The 25913-nt window shown below is 39.5% G+C and overlaps 1 protein-coding gene across 1 annotated transcript in view; it reads left to right on the top strand.

Moving 5' to 3' along the window:
- LOC104470440 (nuclear factor NF-kappa-B p105 subunit) overlaps positions 1-24288 on the top strand; it is a gene marked incomplete at its 3' end in the record, with an annotated part of 31670 nt that extends 7382 nt beyond the window's left edge. Inside the window, exons 3-13 of the mRNA XM_010085368.1 lie at positions 1630-1670; positions 4209-4307; positions 11534-11682; positions 13211-13374; positions 14133-14291; positions 16250-16354; positions 18221-18312; positions 18878-19016; positions 21371-21493; positions 23107-23202; positions 24094-24288. Coding sequence (XP_010083670.1) covers positions 1630-1670; positions 4209-4307; positions 11534-11682; positions 13211-13374; positions 14133-14291; positions 16250-16354; positions 18221-18312; positions 18878-19016; positions 21371-21493; positions 23107-23202; positions 24094-24288 — 1362 coding nt within the window. The remainder of the gene's footprint in view (positions 1-1629; positions 1671-4208; positions 4308-11533; positions 11683-13210; positions 13375-14132; positions 14292-16249; positions 16355-18220; positions 18313-18877; positions 19017-21370; positions 21494-23106; positions 23203-24093) is intronic.
- Positions 24289-25913: the final 1625 nt, after the last annotated feature.

Genomic DNA, 25913 nt, shown 5'->3' with positions numbered 1-25913 from the left:
TGGGAAATAAATGATCTTTGTAAGTGAAACACTAGGGCCTGAGCAGTGAGGCCCTGAACCACAGCTGACCTCTAGATGAACCTCCCAACCTCACAATATATCTAATATGTATAATATTGATCACATATCCAATGTATTATTACTATACACCAGTAGTTTGTAAAAGTTTTGTTGTAACGCTCATAGAGCTTTGCTGTAACGCTTCCTGTGTAAGGTTCGTCAGCAGAAAGATACTAATTGCGTAACAGTAGCCAAAATTCAGCACGGATGTGCCCTGTCGCCACCGATGGCAAAGGAATGTGGCAAGTTGTGGCAAGCTTTGTTGAGAGATACATAATCCAGATTAGTAGATTCTTTGGATGCTGGCAGGGCATAGTATGCTTTACGTGCTGGCAGGCTCTGCCACGGAGCTCTGGCTTGTCTGCTTTGGAGGTTTCGTGTGTCCCAGGGAGCTTGCCTTGTTCGTTAGCATTAATACCTTTAGTAGAGTGTAAGTGATGATGCATTAATTCCAACAGGCATATGGCTGGCAAAACATTGTGTAGGTATTCACAGTGAAACCATAATTCGGGTTCTCTTTTGGCAACAATTTAAATCCAAATCTTCTTTGCTTAGCCAGAGGCAGGGGAGAAATCATACCTCTTGGAACTATCATTTTCAGACTGGGGAGTGGCTTGCATTTGAGGAGTTATTTCACAGCCATCGATTGAGAGAGATTTCCTTCTTGAGGTAAAGAATCTAAACAATCAGAGTTGGAGCTAAGCTTTGTTCAGGTGGTGAATTCTTAACTCTGGTGGCACCGAGTTCTCATTGGATTTAGGGCCTACTCAAAGGCTCTTTAAACTGGTGAATTTTGAAGGAGGTTTATGGTGTGAATTTAGCCATTGTTCAGGGAGTAGTGCAAGACTGAAAGTTATTTAAGGGAGCCTTCTTTGAAAGACACAAATAGAATTTTAGTAGAACATAGTCCTATGTATTGACATCAGATCTCATTATAGAGTCTGCAGATGGAGTCAGAGCGTGTTCAGTGTTTTTAGAGGCACAGCAGAACAGTATATTTAAAAGTGTGTCTAGAATTATTAAAAGAATGTAAACCATTTAGTCTCCTCAATCCCAGGGGTTTTTTTAAAAGAAGTTCTGACTGTTAGGGCATGTTGAAACAGCTTAAATTCCTCTTATATTCCCATACCTCAGAGCTTCCCATTGGCTGTCTCTACACTTTGAAAAGCACCTATTCCATAGGAAGCCCTAGGGCCAAAAGCTTGTAAGTATAGTCTTTAGAGCCCAAGGGGTTTAAATACAAAAGTTAACCTTAGCTCAGGAAGGCCAGGCTGCCTGTCAGTGGCAAGGGGAGGATCCTGTTCCTTCTTCCTGAGTTGCTCCTTTTAGGGAGCTAAAACTAACTTTTTTGAGTTAATCCTTTCCTTCTTACTCCGCTGGTCTTAGGGAACATTGGAAATAACGAAATGCCAAGTGACGATTTATTAAATGTTAAGTTCTGAAGATGCCTGGGTGCTTTCACAAATTTTATCTCAAGACATTCAAGGACATAAATTTTACCCCTGCAACCTATATGTCATAGTAATAGAAATATAATTTCTATTATGACTTTTCTTTATTTTATGTTAGCAGATGGACCATATCTTCAAATCATAGAACAGCCAAAACAGGTAAGAACCCTACTACATTTTGAAAATCTTTAAGGTAGCTATGTCATTATATTCAGCTTTTAATAAAATTGTGACTGAAGGTGAGGAAAAAAAAAAAAAAAAGAGAGTATTGAAGAGGTTGAAATCTTACAACAAATGTGACACTTAACCATGAACAGTTTTTCCTCTCACTTTTGTAGTTAAAGTGTTTCCTGTTTTGTTCTGTTCTCATCTTTGTGTCTCTCTGGAAGTGTCATAAGACCCCCCCCCAAAAAAAATCATGCTAAGTGTCGACTCTTCATCTTAGAAGTGAATCTTGCAATAACCCAGTATTTGAAATGTAAATTATTAGACCAAACATTGAAGATTTTTAGAATTTGTTTCATGTTTCTTGAAACATATGAAAGAAAAAAACATTTCATTCTGTTCCCAAGTTACAGGAACTTTTGATTTGTGTTTTGTCATCATAAAGAAATTCTGTTGTCCTTTGAGATTCTCTTTGTCACAGTTAGCTGTTTTGAGTAGCCCAAGAAAAATGAAGATAAATGCTTGAATGTAACTTTTTTTTGTGACTCTGTAGCAAACACTCATTTATGCTCCTTTGTCAGTATGAAAGTCATCCCAATGCCCTGGTTAGTTTTCATGCAACTCATGTACAAAGCAATTCCAGGGGGAAGATCACTCTGAAGTATGTCAGGGTCTTGTTCCCCTTTAGCTGGTGGCATCAGCCATTTACAGGTATTCCTCCTGAAGCTGTTACAATATGGAGGCCCCTTTCCTGTCTCTCCCAATCCGTTGCATAAAATCCTACCTTATGGAGTGTTTAGATAGGGGAGGAGGGTGACTAAAAGCTGTCCCATCCTCTGCTTGGTCTTCTGCAGAAACATGCCTCAATCCAGTCTTCCTGGTAGGAGGTGGTAGAGAGCATTTGTTTCATCCAAACGCCAAAGACATTTCTGTGCTTGAGCATCCATCCAGGAATAGGGACACTTCATGGCCACAGGTGAAACAGCAGTGTACTGTGGACTCTTGGAAGAATACACTGCCTCTTCCTTGTTGTTTTAGTTCATCCCAAATCAGCCTGTGCTTTGCATGGTGCAGCCTACAGTGTGCAGTTCCTAAGGAGAAACCATTGTTTCCATGCATGGCTTCTCAGCAAGCAGCTCCTATAGTGGAGCACCCATGTCGCAAGCTGGGCGACGGTTTATAACAGGGTGATCCATCAGCAGAGTGCTGTGCTTGTGATCACTTTTGGATCAGAGACAGCTGGGGGGAGTAAGGCTGTGTGTGTGAAAGCATAGCTAGGATAGCAAGGCCCATAGGCTGGGGAGGCACACAGATGACTGCTGGATCTGTTGGAGCAAAGGCAGAGAGGAGGAGGCTGGGGTGTCTCATGTGTCACGACTGTAGAGGTTGCTTTGCCTTTTGGTCAACTTGAGGTCGAGCTCATCATAGCTGGGCACTTCATTTGCAATATACTCAGTTACTCAGTTCACTGTAGGAAGGCAAATATGTGCTTAAGGATGAATTATGTTGTCTCATCAGTATCTTTACATTTGCCTGGGAAACAAGTTCTTAAACTGAAGAGGCTTTAGTGAGATAGGTGTTGAAGCTAATGATTACAGAGTACTTTTTGAACTGTTGTTCACTGTCAGCTAATTCAGACTTTGAATTCAAAGTTGTCTACTATTCGAAAGAAGCTGAATGATTCTTGACAAAGATACAACACTACCTGGTGCTGTTTGGACAGACAGTGGGAGCTCTATGTAAGACAGCAATTTTGCCAAAAATTGCAGAACTGGGGAGTAGATGTGAAAGCATGCAAAGTTTGGGGGCCACATGAAATAATATAGTTAAGTAGAGTTAGAGTTACTGAACTCATTGACTTAAGAGTTGCATCTTTTGTGCTTATAGATGACCCTGTAAAGGGGATGTTATTTCCTATAAATAAAAACAGAATAAATGGGCAGCTGACTCTAAAGTGGTTACTAATATCCTGCAGTTCCCTGATAGTTATGTAGCTGAGATGAAAACCCAGCTATTCAAAGTCTCCTGAAGCTTTTGTGCTGTTTGTGGACGTGGCTTGGAGGTACAGCTTTCACCTGCTCTTCCCAGAAGGAAGAAGCATTTCTATTTCATCCCTCTTCTTTTCTTCATGATGTTTTGGGCTTCCTTGATTATTGTTGGCTTCAATTCTCTCTACCTAGGAGCAGTCATAGGTGAGAGTATCTGCTCTTGCATTCTCTCTCTTTTTTTTTTTTTTTTTTTTAATCTGGTTTTGAGAGTATAAATATATCTCTACTTCAAAAAGTTTTCACTTACTGGAAGAAAAAATTGGGGTTGCTGCTGTGTGTAAGAGTGAGAATAGAACAGTTTCTCCAGGGTTACAGTTCGGTGGTGCTTTGTTAACCAGCACTCAGACAGCACGTCAGGGATGAACAGTTGTAACTTTTCTGTTTGTGTGCTCTTTGAGTAAGTCTTGTGTCTGTGCGCACGCTATTTTTTGTTGTTGTTTTGTTTCTAAACAGCTTTCAAGTTTCTTTTCCTTTATTTCCACAGAGGGGGTTTCGTTTCCGATACGTATGCGAAGGGCCTTCACATGGTGGACTTCCTGGTGCTTCTAGTGAAAAGAACAAAAAATCATACCCTCAGGTCAAAGTAAGTCCATAAATCATTAATTTTGCAAACTGAAAGCAAGTTTCATATGCGTGTGTATAGGACCTTACTGCATATCAACATAAATTTGTATGAAATTACTGAAGACTGACTGCATTTCAATCCCAATTTTCAAAATGTAATTGATTTTGAAAAGGAAGTTGTCTTCAGATTTGCGGAGTTACTTTGGCACCGGATTAATTTGCCAGCAGTTGAGCAGTAAGCTTTCCTGCCCCTACCACCTCACTGCCCTTGTGCAGAGTAATAGGACAGTTCCTTAAGGTGCAGTTTCAGCATAAAGCAAGGCCTGAGCTGCTCAATTACTCTGCTTCCAGCTTACTGCAAAGCATGAGTCTGGTCCATTCACTCTAAGATGCTATTTACCGATTTTTCCTTCTTTTTCTGTTCATGTTACTCCTTATTCAATATCTCTAGGATACTTACTTCTTTAGGACTTTAAAGGAATTAAGTCAACAGAAAACTTCTCATTTTAATAGGAGCAGCATTATGTTCAGGTGTTGGCTGAACATTTTTGGGGGCTTTTTTTCCCTGGAAAAAATTCAAGGATGTTAATCAAAGAAACATTCTGTGCTCGCACAATATGAAGATCATAATCATTCTAGGATCAGAGAAGAGCTGTCTTTGTCTATGGTTTTTGCAGCAAATTCTTCTTCCGTGGAAGTGGGGAAAAGATAAACTGTCTCTTCAGTATTTTTTTAACTTAATGACAGTCTTCGTCTTGGTATTACATTATCTCTTTGAACTATTGCTCTAATGGGGAGCAGGATTAATGTATTTTGATTCTGGTGTTCTCTCTTACTCTATATGGGGAGAGAAAGGTAGGGAAGAGTGGCAAGCAGTCAGCCTTTTGGTGTGTGTGACTCCTCAGATTTCCCTGCAGCACACGTGTAGTTCTTCTGCAGTTCTTGAGAAGGGCTGGAGTTTGGAACAGTTGCATCTCCATAATAAGTCAGTATGAGCATGACTCAATGGAAAATAATAGGCATTGGCTGAGGTAGCCTAGGGTGTTAGTCTAGCGAACTGAGAAGAGGCTGGGAAAGCTGATTTGATGTGGCCTTACAAAATTCCTATGAAGAATTACCAGCCCAGGCAAAGGATCTACTTGCTTTTCCCCCTCCTGTTGTGATTATAATGATGAATCAATGAGTGAAATTTCACTGGTATGTTCAGATATAAAATAATTTGCTTTGATTGTGCCAGATTTTTGGATTCCAATCCAATCTGTATTGACAATAATACAAATGATACTTTATAAAGGTCTGATGGGTTGCACAATAGCATGACAAGGAGATACGCAATGAGGAGTTATCCAGGAAATTTAATTTCTCTGTGAGTAAACTAGAAAGCGAAATGTTCTTTGGCTTTCCATCAAACCTTCTGTTTTCATTGATAATCAGATTTTAATTTCATCTAAAGCTTCCATGTATACACGTGTGTCTCTCCCCTCCCTCCCTCTTGTCCTACTGTGTGCATCTGGGTTTTTTCCTAATACAAATCCCCACATGGCAACACCTGCCGGGAGAGGGCTGGCAAGGGAACACAACAAGTACATTCCTCAGGGCCATTGCTTGTTAGTGCCTGTTCTTGATTCAAGTGGTGCCAGTAAAGACAGAAGTGTTTCACACCTTTTCCTGTAAGTCTCTATTGTGTTTTGTCAAAGGGTGCTCACCTTGTCATAACTGAGGTGAGCACAATTGAAGATTACTGTTGGGTTGTTTTGGGGTGGTTTTTTGTTTGGGGTTTTTTGTTTGGTTGTTGGGTTTTTTTTCAATTCTTCTGCCAAGGCTTTCACCAGAAAACCTCCATTAGTTGATCCCAGTGCTGTGAAAGGACACTACCGTGAGCTTTGGCTTTACTGTAAAAAGGAGATTTTGTGACAGATCTTTAAACCTTGTCCATGGTGTGGTCAGTGCAGCTCACATTGGGATGTCTCTTCTGCTTGGCCAAGTCTGCACAGAAAGCTGATGTGATTTACCAGTAGCTACCATGGGATGTCCTGAAAATAGGCATCTTCAGTGCACAAAAAAAGCATTGCAGTTTCCCTGCTCTCTTTTTGTAAGATTGTAGATTGAAGGCCAAAAGAAGACACATTTGTCTGATATGACCTCTTGCTGTTCAACTTCACCCTGTTATTTTTCCTGCACCCAGTCTCTAACTTGTAACTGAGCTGGAACATGTCAAGATGCATCTTTCATTTAAAGGCTGGAGTGCTGAGGACTTTGCTATGTCTCTGTCAGGATGTTTTGGTAGTTAATCATATTTACCCACCTCCTGTATGGTATATTAGGTGGTGGCGTGGGTCAGAACTTAGCATAGCAGTTCTGTGATGCCAGTCTTTACACTTAAGACAAATCTGCCCTGGCCAGCAAGGTGGAATTGATTTAAAACCTCTTGCTTAAACAGCACACTCATGACAAATGGCGCTGAGATAACAGCAGTGTTTTTCTATAATATTAAAAATGGGATTAATTAATCTTTATGGTTTATGGAATTATATTCCTTTGTTTAACCCTGTCTTTGCTAACAGTAGTCCTAATGTCATCTACAAAACATCTTACTTTTCAGAGGATTTTGTATAACTTTGCATGTAGTTATGGAGAGCAGAGAAGTTGTAGATAATGATTATGATGAAGTTAGCATTTCTTAAAAAGTTCCATGATTATAGTAGGAAGCTACCTAAAGTTCTTCATTTCAATTTAAGTTTCGTCTGCTTAGTGTAAATAGCACAACACTGGAAAATTTTACTATCTAGAACAGTTGAAAACAAAGCTCCTGAGCAACTTATTCATCGTTAGCTTTTTGTCCAGGGGGGGAAAAAAAAATCAATAGTATAAGAAGAAAGAATAAAACTGAATTGTCTAATATTATCAACAGCTTATTTAACTATCTAAATTTTTTTATTCATAATTTGCTTGGTTTTATGTATTTGAAAAACTGTAAGAACTTGCACGGAAAATTTCTGCTGGCCTTCTTACATGTTTACTGTGTGTGTCCTGATCTTGCATACTAACGTTAGTGTAGGCATATTCATGTTTTATTCACTTAAGTACTTGATCCAGTTTTGGGTGTGAAAAGAATTTGCTGAAAATAATGGTGTGAAGGAAGTGTCCTGAATTTTCAGCTCCTTGGGGGCAAATCTACGTGGGTGGCTGCAAACTCAAGTTGCCTATCTGCTCTGAGCTCGAGGTAAAGCAGCTCCAGCCCAGAGCCTGAGTATCCGATCGTGCAGAGATGTGCCTGAGCTAGCGAGCACCATCTCTCTGCTGATGAGTTTGGACATTATGCAGTTCAGCTTGCGGATCGAAGGTGCATACCAGTTACTCAGCCCTGAACCCAGGCACCCAAACAGGAGAACTGCCCATCCAGTCACGTCCTGGGGCTATCCTAAATGATGCCTCAATTTGGAGATAAGAGTTCTTATTGGAATTGGGGATTTCACCACATACTTGATGTTCAGGAGGGGAATTTATGGAAAATCAGTCAAGTTACTTTGTTGATGAGCCTCCTTGGTGAAGAAAGGAGTGGCATATTTGCTTTTTTCCACCCATAGGAATTAAATTGTAGAGTGATAAATCGCTAATTACAACTTAAAAAATAATTTAACAGCTGAGTTAAGGAATGAACAGGAGACAAGAATAAGCAGACTTTTTGTTTTAAGGCTTTACCCCTCTTAAAAACCTGTACTGAACCAAATTCAGACAAAGCTAAATTTGGTGAGATTTGTGCTTTTTCCTGTTATGGTAATTTGGCTGAATGTGGGGCACCGAGTCCCTTTAGTTGGGCTCCTGAAGCAGAGCACCTGCCTCTGTATTTTTGGCATGAGAGTGACCTCATATTCAGAGGATCAGAAGATCTTTGGCTCCCATTGGTTTAAATTACTTTACATTGCTTCTTCTTAAGACCTCTAAGAAAGAATTCAGTTGCCTAAATGATTTGTACCACATATGAAATGTTTTGTCTTAAACTAGCAACTGGGAAAAAAAAAAGATGCTGCTCTGTGAAAACATACCATTGATAAACAATGAGTGGTGCCTCATCTGTGCCGCACTTTGTATGCAGGTATTGAGGTCAGCACTGGTCACACTCTGAAGGTTTGGCAGGTATGGGACTATAGTTGCTGTAACAAAGTGTTTAGAAAGAGAAATAGGTGGTTTTGTAGTTGCTGGCTTTATAGGTTTGACATGGTTGTTTCCATCATTTGCTTTTGGTTGTTGACCAGTTGGTTTCACTTCTTGCTTGTAAGAGTAACTGGAAAAAAAATATCTTTGAAATAGGAGAACATTCTTACAAAGTTTTTGTGAAGTTTCAGAAACTATAAAAAATTGGCTGGGGTCTGGATCACAGGAGGATGTGAAATAACTGAAAAAACTTTCAACTCTTGTTTTGAAATTGACTCAGTTTCAGGTTCACAGGGTCCTTTTAATCTCTCAGACAAATCTCTCTGAAACAGAAACAGCAGATAAATGCGAGCCTGCAGCATTTTAACTTTATCAGATTAGATCAATTGAATGCTGCTTCAGTACAGGATGTAATCAAGTATTACAGCCATACTCTTCCCAGGAACTCCTCATTTTCGTTTTTCTCCCCTATCTTTAATTTGAAGTTCAGTAGCTATTTTTTTCCGATCACAGCTCTGATTTTGAGCAGTACAGCACCCACATGCTACCCCTCTCTCAGGCTTTTATTTTTGTGTCAATACCATAATCCTTAGGTTTCTGTAGATGTTCCCTAATACACCGTCTACCTTTTAACACCTTAGACAATGTTTTTTAAGTTCTTATGTAAGAGGTAATAATTGTATGCATGTCTTAGTGGCAGAATAAATTGAGTTATTCTGAAATTGTGGTGTCAGTGATTCAAGGACACTGGAAAATTATTTCATACTTAATTTATGGTACATAAGGATGTTTAACCACTGAGGCTATTTTGCTTGGGCACCAAGATAACCTGGATGTCTCAAAATCAAGGAGGAATGTCTGTCTATAAGAAATATAGGTAGGAAACAGTTCAGGGACATTCTGTAGCCTTTGTGGCACAGGACATCGGGCTGGATGACGAAAACAGTCTTTGTGTTCTTGCCTTATGACCTACATAAGTTATTACGTTTTCAGAACTCTTTTGTTTTTTCCCCTGAGAGAGACTACAAAGATCATGCTGAGCTGAGTAACAGGGGGAGATTGTAATCTGGTTACCGCTGCAGTTCTATGTTCTGCTTTCAGGGGCTGGAAAGTCCTTGACATGCAGCAGTCCTACCTACAGTTTCACTGTGGTTTCTACAGCTGATGAAGGATTGTCTTGAACTTTTCTGATGTGATACTAGAACATGGGGGTTACTCATAATGAACAGAACGTTATAGATATGCTGGGAACCTCGTACCAGGGAAAGGCTTGTTTAGTAAGGGATAAAATGAAATAATTTTTAAAAAGCTTCCCTCTTGAAAAGGTAATTGTAGTCATGGTGGTGACATGTAGCACCAAACACCATCTTTTTTTTTTTTTTTTTTTTTTTTTTCCAGAATACTTTGAGAAAGTTACATAGGGATCCCTGCATTTTCTCACTGCTGGTAAATGGTGGAAATAGTGAAGCAATGATTATTCTGCATCTCTGTATTGTTTCAATCCAGGAGGGATTACAATTTGGAAACAGGAGGAAGCATGAGTACCCCATGTTTTGTATTTTAGAAACTGCCGCTTGTAAAATGCACATTAATACAGTATTATGCAGTTAACTGGCAGGCAGTGAGCAATGAGAGGACTTTTGCACACCTGTTCTTACTGGAACAACTTTTTAATCGTTCCGATTTTGGGGTTTTTTTTTTTTTTGCTTTTAGCAGTGCATATGAAGAGAGGGAGGGCACACGTACGTATGAGTGTTTCGGCTGTAATGGAATGGGTTCAAGAAAAGGATTAACTGGAGTGAAGGAAGCTAGCAGGACTTAGTAATGTGGTGAAATTGTGGCAATCCCTGGTTATCAGCATTTTATCAACAATATAACCTTAAGTATTTAGTTCATCACTGATTCATCACGTTGTTTATCGTGATCCTTTAATACCTTGGTTGATTACATCTATAAGCTGCTGTAATACAAAGAACTTTGCCCAAGGCAAATTAGAAGAAAAATTGGAGGAGGAGGGAAAAAACCCAACATTGATAAAAGGGTTAATTAAGTGAATTGGAAGAGAAGGTAATGTTTGCTTTTTGAAAAGTGGGGTAATTTTATATTCAGCGTAATTTGAAAGTGGTGCATAACTGAAAACTGACTTGAAGAGTATTACTTGTGAGGAAGGAAAATAAAGTTTTAAATAATATATGTAAAGTGAAGAAGTTACCAACACAGTAAGTTATTAGTAATTTTAGGTTTGTTTTGAGGCATTACTTGACATCACTAATTTAAAAGCTATTAAAAAAAAATGTATGGGATTTAGAAACGATAACAGGAAAAAAGGTTTCGTAGTCTTTCAGAGTTGGCTATACTAAGGCATCCCGTTTATCACAGTTCCAGTTCTGCAAAATCTTAGGTGGGGATTTAGCATATATCCTCATGTACGCTTCAGGGAAAGATTTACTGGACTGGGTGATATGTGTTGATGTAGTATACTGAACTGAGAAAATACTTATGAATATAGAATTAATTCACTTTAAAATCTCTACCTGAAGAATCATTGTAATGAGGCCAAAAATGTTTTAAAACAATCATAATATTTAAAAATAATTTTTAAAGTGTTTCAAATAGGGCAAAATAATGCAGGGGTTTTTGTTAAATTCGTACATTTTCTGTGTGCTTCTTAACATGTAACAATGTTTATTCTGAATTAAATGTACTAATTGAAATTTAAGGAGAGCAACGTGGAGTAACTGGCCAGAATGTAAAAGTGAGATTCATGATTTGGGAAACTGAAGATTACTTATCTTCAGCTTTGTTTTATTTCTTAACTTCTGTGGTCGCTAATCCTGCCATTTGCATGTCAGGTTTAGTTACAAAAAAAAAAAGTGTTGGCTTTTCTTTGTGATGATCTGATACAGTTAGTTTGCCATTTATATTTTGTGAGGAAATGCATACACATTTATCATATGTAAGTTTGACTGTACTTAGCTGACAGAAAATACTTAACTGGAATCATTACTTGTTCCATTAAAAAAAACAAACCCAAAACCACCAAAAACCAAGCAAACACCCCACCTCACATCTTTTTATATTTATTTACAGATCTGCAATTATGTTGGACCTGCAAAAGTAATTGTCCAGTTAGTTACTAATGGGAAGTACGTCCACTTACATGCTCACAGCTTGGTGGGTAAATTTTGTGAAGACGGAGTATGCACGGTTAATGCAGGACCTAAAGATATGGTTGTAGGGTAAGTCTGTCGACTCATTTGTAAAACTGGGCTAAGGGAGAGAGAATCAGGTAGAAACACTGTAAGAAGCAATACAGAAATACTGCTAAGAGGCAGCTAAGCGGAGCACTGGTCTTTACGCTCTGATCTGTGTTTTGTTTGTATCTTAACTAGAAAAATAAATGGGATTTCTGTTTACCTTTGTAGAATTTGCCCTAAGCAGGCTAAACAGGTTTAAGCAAATCATTTTATCTTAGAGTTGGTAGAGTTGCACTCTCTTGGTGCACCGTCCAAATTTGTGTTGTAAGCTCATTCTTTACAATGTAAGTGGTTTTCATCAAAGAGAAGGGACTGTAAAATTACTGAAGAAAAGCTTTTGTTACCATTTTGATTGATATTTTCTTTTTACTGAAATCTGCCAATAGGAATATAGCAAAGAGAAAAGCATTAAGAAAATAGGGTTAGTAAATTTGAAATTAATGCAAGACATGTATAAACATGAAAATACTAAATGAGTCAAACTTTTAAAGTTTAAAGCAGTAAGATTATAGTGAAATTGTAGTTGGTCTGTTCTTGTTTAATTTAAAAGAATAATTGTTTATATCAGTAAATGGAGCTGAGGCTCCTGTCTGTGTTTTCAGGCTTAGATCAGGTTTCATGCTGGCTGTGAGTTTTAGTTCTGTGATCTCAAGAATGTCTTTGTTGGTGAAGAAGATGAAGTTTAAAAAGCTGAGAAGGTTGGGAGAGAGAGATTCTTTTAAACTGTAACTTTTGATGTCCAAGCCCAGTGCACTAACTTTACCAAGCACAACAATTTAAATAGCTTTATTTGAAATTCTCCTTTTCATCTTGAAAAGTTTGGCTCATTTCCTAACCTGTCTTGTTTTTCATCAGATGTTTAGAAACAGCTTTCCTATCCTCAGTTGACCCACATGAAGACTGAGTTATTGTCTTGTTTTCCTACTTCCAGATCTAATTGATTTTTAAATGTGCCAGGAGATTTTTACAAAAGCAGATCTTGTATTATGGAAGTTTTCATTCAAATAGATACCTGAAGTGTTTTGCTGAATGTCCAGAGCCTTGCTTAAAACAATTCCTTTGGAAAACGTTGTGCTGTTTTTAACTTCTTAGCATGCTCTTCAGTCATTTTGAATGGATGGAGCTTATTCTGAGCAGTTGCTCTGCATAACAGCCATGTAGAATTAAATACTAATGTCCTTGCTGAAACAGAGCAAAGAAAGTGTGACAACCAGATTTTCAAATGTTTTGTAAGGTGTTTCCACAGACTTACAAGTCTGAAACCTAACAGATCACTACTTACGCCATGGGAAAATCCCATGCGATTGCTGCCATATAATGGTACATATTTAAGCTTGGCTGAACTTTTCTTGCTGGAAAATTTGCCCTCGAGAATTAATAGCACCTAAGTAAGCCTATAGAGTCCTTCCGTTGACTTCAGTTGTGTAGCGGCCTCTGGTAAGAGAGTCTGCCTGCTGCAGGTTTGGCATAAAGCATTAAGAAAATATTTCCCTTGATTAAAATTGGACAGGTTTGCAAATCTTGGAATACTTCATGTCACAAAGAAGAAAGTGTTTGAAACTCTGGAAGCACGCATGATAGATGCTTGCAAAAAAGGATACAACCCGGGACTCCTGGTGCATCCTGAACTTGGCTACCTGCAGGCGGAAGGATGTGGAGACAGACAGCTAACTGGTATGTAGAAGCGATGGCCTGGTTTTAATAGGTCTTTTACTAAAAATAGGTTTAGCTTCTGAAAACAGATTCTTAGCCAGAAAAAGGCCTTGCGTTGGAAAACAGCCTTCAAGAGGTGATGTGTTGTTGCTGTGTTTTAGGGAATCTGAAAGAAAGAGTTTGCTGTCAACATGCCCATAAGAATGGAGCAACTTCCTTCCATAGCTGCCTGTACCCATCTCTGCACCTGTATTTCATTGCTCCTGTCCTGTTTAATAAGCTGATAGTTTCATTTTGCATTATTGCTGCAAGACATGATATCCTTAAGTAACTTGGGAACCTTCTTTTAAGAATAACTGTTTCATTCAGCTTCATTTCACATATATCCCTGTAAAACTCATGGTCTATGTTGCTTGTAGGCACTGTATAGAGAAGCCAGCCTTCTCTTTATCACCTTAATACCATGCAAATGGCCTTAGTGGTGCTCGTTGTCCTTTGCTCAGCCCTTATAAATTGACAGCAGAAAATAGTATTTTTCTATATGTCTCTTAATTATATACCTTATCTTAAATAACACCTGAGGCACAAACTGCAAGATGAATGCAGTATATTGTGTATAGCTGCTCCTCTCTGCTTCAAACATTTGCAATTAAATGAAAAGGAAAACATTTCCTCGCTGTTGGTGCCTTTTGATAGTAATGTTTGGAAAATGCTCTCTGTGTTTTGTTAGGGATCCCCTACCCCTTGTGTTAATTCATCTGTCTACTTATCGGTTCCAGAACGAGAAAGAGAAATTATTCGTCAGGCAGCAGTACAGCAGACTAAAGAAATGGATCTCAGCGTGGTGCGTCTTATGTTTACAGCCTTTCTCCCTGACAGTAATGGTAGTTTCACACGGAAACTTGATCCTGTTATATCAGATGCAATATATGACAGCAGTAAGTATATTTGGCTTTAATTATTCTTTTAATAAGGGACAAGCTTTTGTACGTACAAAACTGATACGTAGATATTGCTATAGGTAGACTCATCTAGCCCTGCTGCTTGCTTGTTATTTGATCCAAAACAAGTCCATGGATAATTGTCCCTGTGTCTATCCAAGTACACACGGTATAATTCTGGTATTTAATAGATGGTGATGTAAGCCAAAAAGAAGATTTACTTTTGCTTTTAGCATGTTTAATCCCACCACTTTTATTATGAGGATTTTGTAAATTCTTGTTATATTCGTAAAAAGTGCTTGAATTTTGTGGAGTTTTCAGTTGCTTTCTATGATAAAGCCTTGACACACAAGATATGAGGAAAAAGTTACTTTGCTTCAGTCCCCTTGAGAATTTGATGCCTTTCAGTTTTGCTGGCCATCTGCTTGTCCTGGTTTTGTAAGACTAACACAACCAGAGTTCTCAATCCATTTCATTCAGACCTGTCAGTATTTTTTATACTTCTGTTACGTCCCTCTATTTGTCTTTTTTCTAAGTGAATCCTTTCACTTCATGGTTTCCCTTGTACTTTTTGATTATAGTTACTTATCTCACCTGAACCCTTGCTGCCTGAATTTTCCTCCCTCTAGCTGTGGATGACCACGTTCCCGATAGTCGTTTTGTAACGACTCTGAAAAAGTACCATTTTTTAAATTTGTGCAAGTCGTGTCTGTATCATTACTTTTTAAGGACAAAATCTAGGTGAAAAGGTATTGAATGCAGCTGTTCGAATATAGTCTGTCGCTTGCTATTAATTGGGGAATGTAGTGGTGTAGCACAGCCATTTGGCCTATATTATTCACTGAGTGAAAAAATGTGGTATCTGCTGTTCTTGTGGCACACATGACCTGCATTTTCTGGGCCAGAAACAGTCTCTTCATCTAGAGGCTGAGGTGATTTACCAAGCAGTGTCTTTAAGGAATCTTGATTCTCATTAGAAACATTACAGATTCCATTTGTTTTCATTGCCCTCACACCTACATAACGATAGAGAGTATTTGTAAAGGAGGAGGAGGAGGGCAAAGCAACAAGAGAGAGGTAGATCATGTATCAAGCCATACATATAAAAACCAATTGAAGTTATTTGAATCTGGCCATCAAAATTTTGACTCCAACTAAGGAGACGAATCAAGGGGAAATCTTGTATGCATGTTTCTGCTGTTTTAATTTGCTACATAGAAGTCAGTTACTAGTTTCTGAGCTCTCAGGGTGAATTCTTGGTTGTTAGTTCCAAGACATTTTTCTTGGGTTTTGTTTTTTTCTAATGCTCTTCATTGGCACAATTCAAGCCTCTTCCACAGAGCAGACACAACTTGTGGTAGCATAACTGTCTTATCACAGCTGCTTTTACTTATCAGGTGATAGTTCTGTCTTGAGGACCAAGAGGTATCCATTGATGCCTCTACTAAGAACTGTGGAGGTCGGCTTTTTGATTATAGTCTGGTGTGTTGGCCAAGGACTGACAATGTTTTCAAGTAAGGCACAGTGTAAAGCAAACCATTACATATTGCATTGAAATAGTGAGATACAGGGAACAGCTCTCACGAGTGTCACGCTGTCAAGAAAGCAGGGAAGAGAAAATTATGTTCTCTTGTAATGTGCTCTTATCATAAAGGTAGTACTAGTGCAGAGTACTGGATACAGTTCACTGCTGTGCTACTTTGCCAGTGCAGTAATTGTGTTGGAATGGTTGGAGCCTTATTTTAGTTCAGTCAAAGCTTAGAGGATGCAAGATTATGCCTTTCAGATGAAAAACTGTTGATTTATTCATGTTTAAAAAAACATAGACAAATTTAGGTAGGTTGTATTGGAGGCTTGTCTTTCTATTGCATTTCTGTGTGTTGTGCTTTTTTTTTTTTTTTTAAATCTAAAACTGTTATGAAGGTAAGCGTTTTTTTAATCTTTCCTTTCAATAGAAGCTCCCAATGCCTCCAACTTAAAAATCGTAAGAATGGACAGAACAGCAGGGTGTGTAACAGGAGGGGAAGAGATTTACCTTCTCTGTGACAAGGTTCAGAAAGGTAAGAGTCCCGAGTATCGCAGGGCACGCCAGGGTGTTCATCTGGAGCACCCGTGAAACCTCCTGTGCTGCCGTAGTATTCTCCTGCTCTGATAGCACAGCAGGATGGGTAAGCACTCAGCCTTTCTGAAGTCAGGCCAGAAGAGGGATAAATCAAAATAGTCTATTGCAGAGCAAATTCAGCTTGTGTTGCCTCCACAGAGACCATGTGATCATCTTTGTTCTTTGCAAATTTCTGCCCTTACCCATGTTTGGGGTTTTTTTGTGGGTGGTGGGTCCTGGGTGATGTTTGACTCCATTAACTGTTACCTGTTCTGAATTATTCTGAAGCTTCTGATGAATTGTTAAGTTCCTGATTATAAAGAGTAAGTATGAGCGTTCTCTGTTGACCACCGATGAGAGCTGAACGTGTTCAGCGCTGCTGCTAGTAACTTCGTTTTTATATATATGCTAATGGTAGAGAGTATTCAGTGTAAACAGATCCTGGTCACAGATTCCTTTTGGTAATCTCTGCTCATGGCTATGAATGTGTCAGGATTGGGCAGTGTGGATTTGGATACTTTAGTTTTGGATAGCAAGATAATAGTTAATGTGGTTGGTTGTAGTATTTGAGCTGAACTAAAAAGAAAAAAAAATGTGTGAAAGGGAAATCCTTTGCATTTTTCAGCTATAAATAACGCCGGGATCTCCTGTGGTGGAGCAGGTGCTCTGTTCTCACCTGTTTGGAATCAGTCCCTGCACATGTTGTTAAAATCACACTGACGTTTTCTGTTAACACAGGCTGTCCTTTTCCACTGCTCTTTCTTGCAAATGTTCTTCTACCATTTAGAAGAGAGAGCTTTGGGGGCTCTTAGGGGCTTTGAAAAAACTGTTTTCCTTCAGCAGTACATATACCCTCTGCTATCTGAAGGACTGAGATGGAACATAACTCTTATGCACAAAATAAATAAAAACTCTTAGGCACAAAATAAATAAATGTCTGACTCAGTGGAAGCCCTGAGGTGGGGTTTCCCCCGAGCCGGATAGGGGTTTCCCCTGACCTCATTGCTCTCAGAAACCTCCTGCCTGAAGGAACTTGAGCATGCAGGACAGCAGGACTGGAAGTGATGGCTCACAGTCTTAAGACTGGCAGGTGGTGGGTCAGAGGAAGCAGTCTGTCTGCTCGAAAAGCCGGTCCTGTGTCAGTCACCCTAAGACAGAATAGGCTTTTTCTAGTTTTCTTTCTCACCGGGTGTGCTGGGAAAGGAATATGCTAGTGTGGTATTTCCCAGCTTCTCCTAAAAATAAATAAATACAAAGAGAACGGAGCAGAAGCCAAATCTCATGTTTCTGTGCTGTGTTTGGGGGCTGAGGGATCACTGCTGGCGTGCCGCTTGCTCACACCCTTGCCGTCTCTCTGAGCTGCAGCTCCAAAGTGGCACCCTGCCAGCAGCAAGTGGAACTTGAACTGTGGCACTTCAGGTTTTGCTACAGTTTTTTGAACTGAAACTGTTCGAGGAGAAAGGGTGGTTTCTACATTTCACGCTTCAAGTTCTCCCCTCCCTACGTGTTTGTTCCAAATACTCCTCTGGAATGTTTTATAACCCTAGAATAGGAAGCGGTAGTGAACCCAGTTCTCCTTTTACAGCCCAGTAAATAGAGAGCAACTTCAGCGAAGTCATTAGAATTACGCTGATCTAAAATTAATGTAAAAATGGGTTATTTATATTGCTTTAATAAAATTGATAAATAGAATTCATGTATTATTCATGTAATATTATCATCCAGCCAAAAAAAAAAAAGTGTTGATTTTTATCTGGAATGAACTTAGCCAAAGGTTAAACAAATTCACAAACATCCCAGAGAGTGTTTCTTTTGCTCTTTGCAGATGATATTCAAATACGTTTCTATGAAGAGGATGAGAATGGAGGTATGTGGGAAGGCTTTGGAGACTTTTCTCCTACAGATGTACATAGACAAGTAAGTAAACAGAGTATTTGTCATTTATTTTCTCATCTTAAACAAGGATTACATTGCAATTAGTAAATTAGGTGAAAGCATCTGTATCCCATACTAACCTCTTCTTTTCTTGGTTACTTCCTAATAATGATAGAATCTTAGCTGTTCTTTAAAGATGTACATTGGCAGGTTAGGAATTCAGTGCAAGGAAATTGGGAGATAGATCCCTTGGCTTTAATATGCACCAGTGTAAATTGGGATAGGATATGTAAAAAGGTCTCAGAGCTCCTGTGATGACACTGAGAAAGCCACAGAATAGAAATGATGAGGGGACAAACAATGCAGTGCTAACATATGTGATGTGGTGATAATTTGCATGGCAGTTCTGTCTTTCCCAAAAGGCTTTAGGACTTCAAATCAAAAGTGCAACCGAAAACTAAAATGGAAGTTTATTGTTGTAGCAGCCTTTTGCTGAGAATTTTTGCCCCCCAGTCTGTGAACGAACTACAAAATAACACAAATGGAAAAGCAAAGTTGTCAAAACCCATGTTCTATGATAATGTGCTTATCATTGTTTCCTTCACAGTTTGCTATTGTGTTCAAAACACCCAAGTATCGAGATGTCAATATCACAAAGCCAGCATCTGTATTTGTACAACTGCGTCGGAAGTCTGATCTAGAAACAAGTGAACCAAAGCCTTTTCTCTACTATCCGGAAATCAAAGGTAATTCATTAAACCTGTTTTCCCTAGGCATGTTTTTAATAAGACAAGATGTGTTGGATGAGGGATCTTTTCTTTGTAGTTGTTATGTTTAGAAAATAGGATATTTGCCTCCTTGTTTTGTGCAGAGCTAATATGAAAAATGTAGCTCTGTAATGGGTTTGTAGGTTTTTTGTTGGACTGGTAGGCAGTAAATCCATGAGTATTTTCCTAGTGAGGCTTCCTCCCTGCAGGTTTCCTATATGCACACGTGCCTGTCCATGCAGTAGATGGCACTCTCTTCCTCTGGGTTTCTGAAAAATATCTGAGGACTTTTTACTGTCAGTACTTTCAGGTGAAACCTTAAACCAAAGACTGGTTGGTATCTGGTGGAAAAAGCACACATTTTGCAGTTCTCTCCTTTTACCATTATGCCTCACAACTTCACTGATGTTTTTGAATTTTCCAGTTGCCTGTACTAGTTAAATCACACTTCTTGTGAAAGCAGGGAAAGTGCTGTTTCAGTCTCTTGTGTTAAAATGTTAGTCACTTAGCAGTAGTAGAATAGCATCAGACCTGCTTCCTAAGTTGTTAGTGAAAAGAAGTTTCACTGGCAGATGTATGCCCTTTAAAGACTACGTCTGAAGGGCTTGATGTGAATGGCAGCAGCAGTCGTGGTTTTAAATATCACCAACGTTAATGATATGGACACGCCTTGGGACCCAAGTCAGAATTGGTATTTCATTGTGCTAAGACAATAATTTTTCTGCTTAACGGTTTACCTGCCTGCAGGTTACACTAGCAAAGCCTAATCAATACCCTGTCAAACTTCAGAAAATCTGTGTGCATCAGTGGTAATGGACAAAGGACAGCTGAGGAAAGAGGGGTGGTGGTTGATGTCCAAGTGAATCCACTTGACCCCTATTATAACAAAATAGCAGAGAGCATGCGTTCACAAGAACTTTGAGAGTTGCTAGAGGACTTTTTATCAGTAATGATTTCAGGAATCTCTTGCCCAAGTTTTATGGAAAGAGAAGTGTGCGACTGCAGAGCAAAGTTGCCAGATTTGAAGCAAACCTCTTTTATTTGCCTCTTAATGGAGCAAAATTAATTCAGTACTGTTATATGCATTTTGCAACCCCTATTACCATTTAGGGACAGATTTTTTCCCTCGTCGCAAGTGTTCACACAAACTTAGACACACATGTGGATTTTTTTTGTTTTTTTTTTTTTCTCTGACTAGATTGCTTTCTAGAGTTTTCTCTCCTCGTCAGTGTGAGTATGCTTGGTGCATGCATGCATACATACTTACAGATCATGTATGCCTGGAAACAATGCACTTGTATTTTTTGGTATACTGTTTCGTGTATTCAGCAACCTCATTTGATGCGCTGACTGATATGCCTGTGCATGAAATTTCTTTTTGTCACATGGCTGTTGAAAGCTACTAGATTGTTTAATGAAGGAAGAATATTTTATTCTTTCCTCAACAGTTCTACTGGATTTTAACCCCTGTAATGTCTGTATCTCTATTTTTGTAGCTCTTGTCATAACATTTTCACTTTCCCTCGTCATTGGGGTACTTATTTTATGTCTTTGTGTTTTGCTTTCCAGGGAAAGGTGCTTTAGTACTACACTATAAAATATTTAGGCTTTTTTTTTTTTCTACTGCTGCTCAGCATGGTTTGAGAGTATTATGTCCAACCTAAGAATAAGCTATCTTTGTTCTGGTGGCTTTTCTGATAATTTCAGTAAATCATTTCAAGCAAATGTTGTTTTCAGCATTTCTTGCCATCCTTACCCTTAAACAAAAAAGTTCAAAGGGCACTGCAGGCACTCTGCACTGTTGGAAATCAAAGTACTTTGTGATTTGCTGACCCTTTGATAAGGATCCATTTCTGAGGTAGATTTCCTTAGTAGAAGAGTCTGGTGCTTACATTTCCCAAAGGCAAATTTTCTTGAACAAGTTTGTGGTTTGGGGCACTTTGTGCTGGTTTATGACTTGGCTTAGACGTAGAAGAATTTTAGGACCACTGATTTCCAGGGCTCTAAGTACATGAGACGCTTCTGAAGGAAACTGAGCCTCCTAAGACAACTCTGCTCTGAGCAAAAAGGCACCCGACATAACTGAAGAGACTGTGCAGCCTGAGCGCTGCTGATAGTCTGGCTGGGGAGCTGGCACTAGCTTGTTTCTCCCAGGAATTCTCACTGCCACGTTACACAGTTGTTGGAGCCGGAAGAGAGTTGCTCTTCTACAGCACTCTGCATTTTCCTTTATAAACTAGTAAACTTTAGTAATGATTTTTCTGTATGTGCATCCTGTTCTGTGCATGGCCACCAACAAGTGACTTTGTTCCCATCTATTCCTTCTAACCCAGATAAAGAAGAAGTGCAAAGGAAACGACAGAAGCTCATGCCAAACTTCTCTGATGCCTATGGTGGAGGCAGTGGCACAGGAGGCGGTGGCATGTATGGAGGGGGAGGTGGCGGTGCTGGCTCTGGTAAGGCAGCAGTTTGGGGTGAAGAGGGGAAGGGGTTCTACTTGGAGAGCAGGATAGATGTTTATTCTGATCTTTAAAATGTGATGAGGATTTCCTCTTCATCTAGGTAGATAAGACAACCGGACCCTTCTGTCTTTGTAGGAGGGTTACTCATTTCAGTCAAGCATCTCCTTGTTTTCTGACTATTTCATAATCAGCTGCTTTGCCTTCCTACTTGGATGTAAGGCTCCTGGTGACTTTTTTTTTTTTTTCTCGAAGCTTTAAGTCACAGATAACACCTTTCCAGTTGAGGGAGTCTGAATCAGGAATCCATCATACCTTAGCTTTGGTGTTTCCTAGGGCCTTGAAAGCAGTGAGATGGCTCAGCTAAGTACCATCTTGGGTGCTTAAAATTAAACAGATTCTTAATTATTTCTGGGACTAGGAGTGGAATGTGTCAAATTAACCCTGTTAGTGCAAAGAACTACTAAAAAATTTGAGATACTACGTAGTAAACTTCCTGCTGTGCTCTATCTGTTGAAGCCAGACCATATATGAGATGCAGGACCAGAAGAACATTGCTTTGATTCTTGCAGCGGAGAATTAAAAACCTGTAGATCAGCAGATGTCATCTGAACTACAGGATCATTGTAACCTTTTTTTTTTTTTTTAGAGCAGGGGACAGAGCAGCAGTGTTCAGATTCTTACATGCTTTGCTAACAGCACACCTATAGCATAACACCACAATACAAATATGTTGTGATCACAAAGATTCAAAAGCATGGAGGTAGCTTCTGAAGCCTTAGTTGAGTCTTAGATGAAGCATACTAGTGATAATACATTTGTGTGGTCTTACGGATGGTGAGATAGAGGGTGTCACTAACCAACCATCTAGAATCTGCCCTGGTGAGACCGCATCTGGAATATTGTGTCCAGTTCTGGGCCCCTCAGTTCAAGAGGGACAGGGAACTGCTGGAGAGAGTCCAGCGCAGAGCCACAAAGATGATGAAGGGAATGGAGCATCTCCCTTATGAGGAAAGGCTGAGGGAGCTGGGTCTCTTTAGCCTGGAAAAGAGGAGACTGAGGGGTGACCTAATTAATGTTTATAAATACGTGAAGGGTGAGTGCAGGAGGATGGAGCCAGGCTCTTCTCTGTGACATCTAGTGATAGGACAAGGGGCAATGGGTTCAAGCTGGAACATAGGAGGTTCCGCTTGAGTATGAGGAAAAACTTCTTTACAGTGAGGGTGACAGAGCACTGGAACAGGCTGCCCAGAAAGGGTGTGGAGTCTCCTTCTCTGGAGACATTCAAAGCCCGCCTGGACGCGTTCTTGTGTGATCTGATCTAGGTGTCCTGCTCCGGCAGGGGGATTGGACTAGATGATCTTTCGAGGTCCCTTCCAATCTCTAACATTCTGTGATTCTGTGTGATTCTGTAATTTCTTTGGATTTTTGAAGGGGTGGGAGAGAGTTCACCTTCAGTCTGGAAAATTTATTTTAATTGGATGGAACAAAGCAGAAGGTATATAGGAAACAAAATTTCAGTTCTTTAGGTTCAGTATTCTTCCAGATGGTGTTTTCATTGCTTTAAGGTGTGATTCTATTTATTCTTAATCTTTTTTTCCTTTCTTTAGGGTTCAGTTACCCTTCATACGGATACTCTGCTTTTGGAGGGATGCATTTCCACCCTGGCACAACAAAGTCCAATGCCGGAATGAAACATGGTAACAGTGAAGATGATGTTCTTGCAACAGTTGAATTGAGTTTGACCATCCTTACTTTCTTCTACAGTAGGAGCTGAAGTGTCATGCAGGTCTAGCGAAGCCTGCTAGGGAAGGCCATTTATTTTCCCTAAAATCAGTCTCTTTTCTGGGACCTCTGGTAGCAGAGGAGTTTGTGTAGATTGTACTGCCCTGCTTCTCTTTAATTCTCTCCAAGTCTACCTTAAAAGCTGTGTGCATGTTCCTTTTTACTGCTGACTCCTCAGAAGCAGCCACCAAAACCCCTCCATGTGGTTCTGTGTTCAGTGTGTGTTTCGAGCAATAGTCCTTTAGCTTGCTTGAACGTGCTGGGATTACAGGTGACCCAAGGACTAGATCAGAGAAAAGGTATCTTCCTTTATTGCCACAGTCTGGTACTACACAGTAGCCCAGAGAAATAAAATAAAAATCAATGGAAAAGATTGAGTTAATAATAAGGGCATTCTTGGCTTCCAAAAACAGGGAAGTCATTTCAAATCTATATGTTGAATCCTATGTAGTTATTTCCAAAGTCTCAGGGATGAATTTGCTGTCAGAAAAATATCCTGGGAATACTTCAGACTTGCCTTCTTGTACCATAAAAAGAGCAGTGTATCTGTTGTAATATGTATAAAAATTTATCTTTAAAGCAGAGGCCGTCAAAGACGTAACATCACTTTAGAGCAAGTTACAGTGCTATGTCTGTCCATGTGCATTGGTATCTGGAACATTATGGTTCATGAGTGTTTAATGATAACACCTATGTCAAAGTAAATTGTTGTATTGTGTTCTTTAGGGTTTGGTTTTGTCTAGTTGAGCTTTATCACTTGCGTAAAAAAAGCCACAGTATTGGACACTAACGATACTAGTGTTTGTTTGAAGGACTATCAAATAGCACAGCTGAACAAGATGGGAAGAGCTCTGATAAACAAAGTGACATATGGGACATGAAACATGATGTGAAAGTGGAAACTATGGAGAGGAATGAGTGCAGAACCTCTGGTGATAATGAGGAGAAGGAGGATGCTGCTTCTTCCTGGAAAACTGAAGTGAATGAAGCAGAGTGCAGGTGGCAGGGTAAGTGAACAAGTCAATGTCTTAAGGGTAGATCAAACTGCAGTATGGGCAAAGCTACTGTTAAAGGCCTGGAAACACCATAAAGGTCTGCTTGCTGTTTTCAAAATATGACAATACCTCCTGGAGGAAACAGGAGGGATTCCATTCCCCCAAATCTAAGGTCCCTCCTCATTCATAGTCCTGCAGATAATCTTCCACCTTTGTGCTGAGACTGGGTAGCTGAGCTTCTGCTTGTCATGCAAGGAGAAGAGATAGCTTAGCCTGCTGGGCACATTTAACACTGTTTTATAATAAACCTGTATGAGGAACGCTGAAAGCAGTGAAGGTACATGGAATACAATTCAGCAGTTGGCATGGCTTTTGATATTTGATAGGCTTCAATGGACGAGTGAGTGGATGTTGGCTGATTGGTGCAGTAGTTCTTCCCTGCAACTCTGCTGTTAAACTGTATGCAAAGTAGCTTTAAAGGTTTGAATTTAAAATGTAAATGTATCTGTTCCCACCTGACAAATACACAGTAAAATAACACTGTCAGGTAGCAAAGTCTTGCACATCAAACTGGTGAACAAAAGGGGAGGAAGGCAAGAGTAATCAGCAGAAATGGTTCAGCAGCAGAGTTGTAAAATATGTGAAGACTACAAATCAGCCTTTCTCAGACAGTCAGACTTCCTTTTCCTGGATTGTTTTTAAAAAGAGTTGATGGCCACTTTTGTAAAGGATTTGAGTAATCGTGTTTCTCATAAAATTAAAAAACGTAAAATTTAAAAAACAACAGTTGAACTAGAGCGATGTGGTAATGTTCTTGGCTTTTACTGAGTGCAATACGATCTAGACCACTTTTGTTGTTCCCTCTTTGGTCAGGGAGAGGGCATGTTACCTTGTGTATCAGCCGTGTGTGAGCCTTGCTATTAACAGTACTAGAAATTGTACCTTGGGAAACCAAAGGCGCATGGTAGATGCATTGTAGTTGTGAAAACCTCCAAGGTGTAGCTTTTTGTGATCTTAGATGTGAAGAAATAATAATGTCCACTTAGCAGTTGCCGAGGAGGGTCCTGAATTGTTGACTTGGCTTCCAAGTAATGAACATTGTAGGCAGGGAGTTTATTTTGTTTATCTTGTGTAATGGTGTGAAAAGAGGCAATTTCAAGCTCCACATTATATGAAGAATAGATGTAGAAGAACAGGCTCTGTAGAAGAACAGATTAGAACATTTGGGTATTAGACTAAAAGATGCTATGGTGAAGTACTTTGAAGGATATCTTTTCTGTGTGCTTGATATGGGAAACCAGGGAGGTTCAGCATCCAGTTTTTTGGAGTTGTGAAATGGCTATAATGAGAAAAGGCTGAAACTCTTAACACAGTTTTACCCTGGATATGTATCCTGAATATAACATCCATTTAATGCTGTTATTGAGTGTTGAGAGGTGCATAACAAATACAAACGTATCAGCCTGAGCATATAGTATAGGAACCACAGTGATGAGCTTCATGGATAGCTGAGTAAGTCTTTGGCTTACAGAAATGATGTATTCATGTTCATCAGGGATATGCTTCTGATGCAGTCTAGATGCCTGATTTTGTGTAGCTAGAAATAGACTAATAGAATCACAGAATGGTTTGGGTTG

Source organism: Pterocles gutturalis, unplaced genomic scaffold (genome assembly GCF_000699245.1).
Source record: "Pterocles gutturalis isolate BGI_N339 unplaced genomic scaffold, ASM69924v1 scaffold52785, whole genome shotgun sequence".
Lineage (NCBI taxonomy): Eukaryota > Metazoa > Chordata > Aves > Pterocliformes > Pteroclidae > Pterocles > Pterocles gutturalis.
This window is presented reverse-complemented; position numbering and strand designations above follow the sequence as displayed.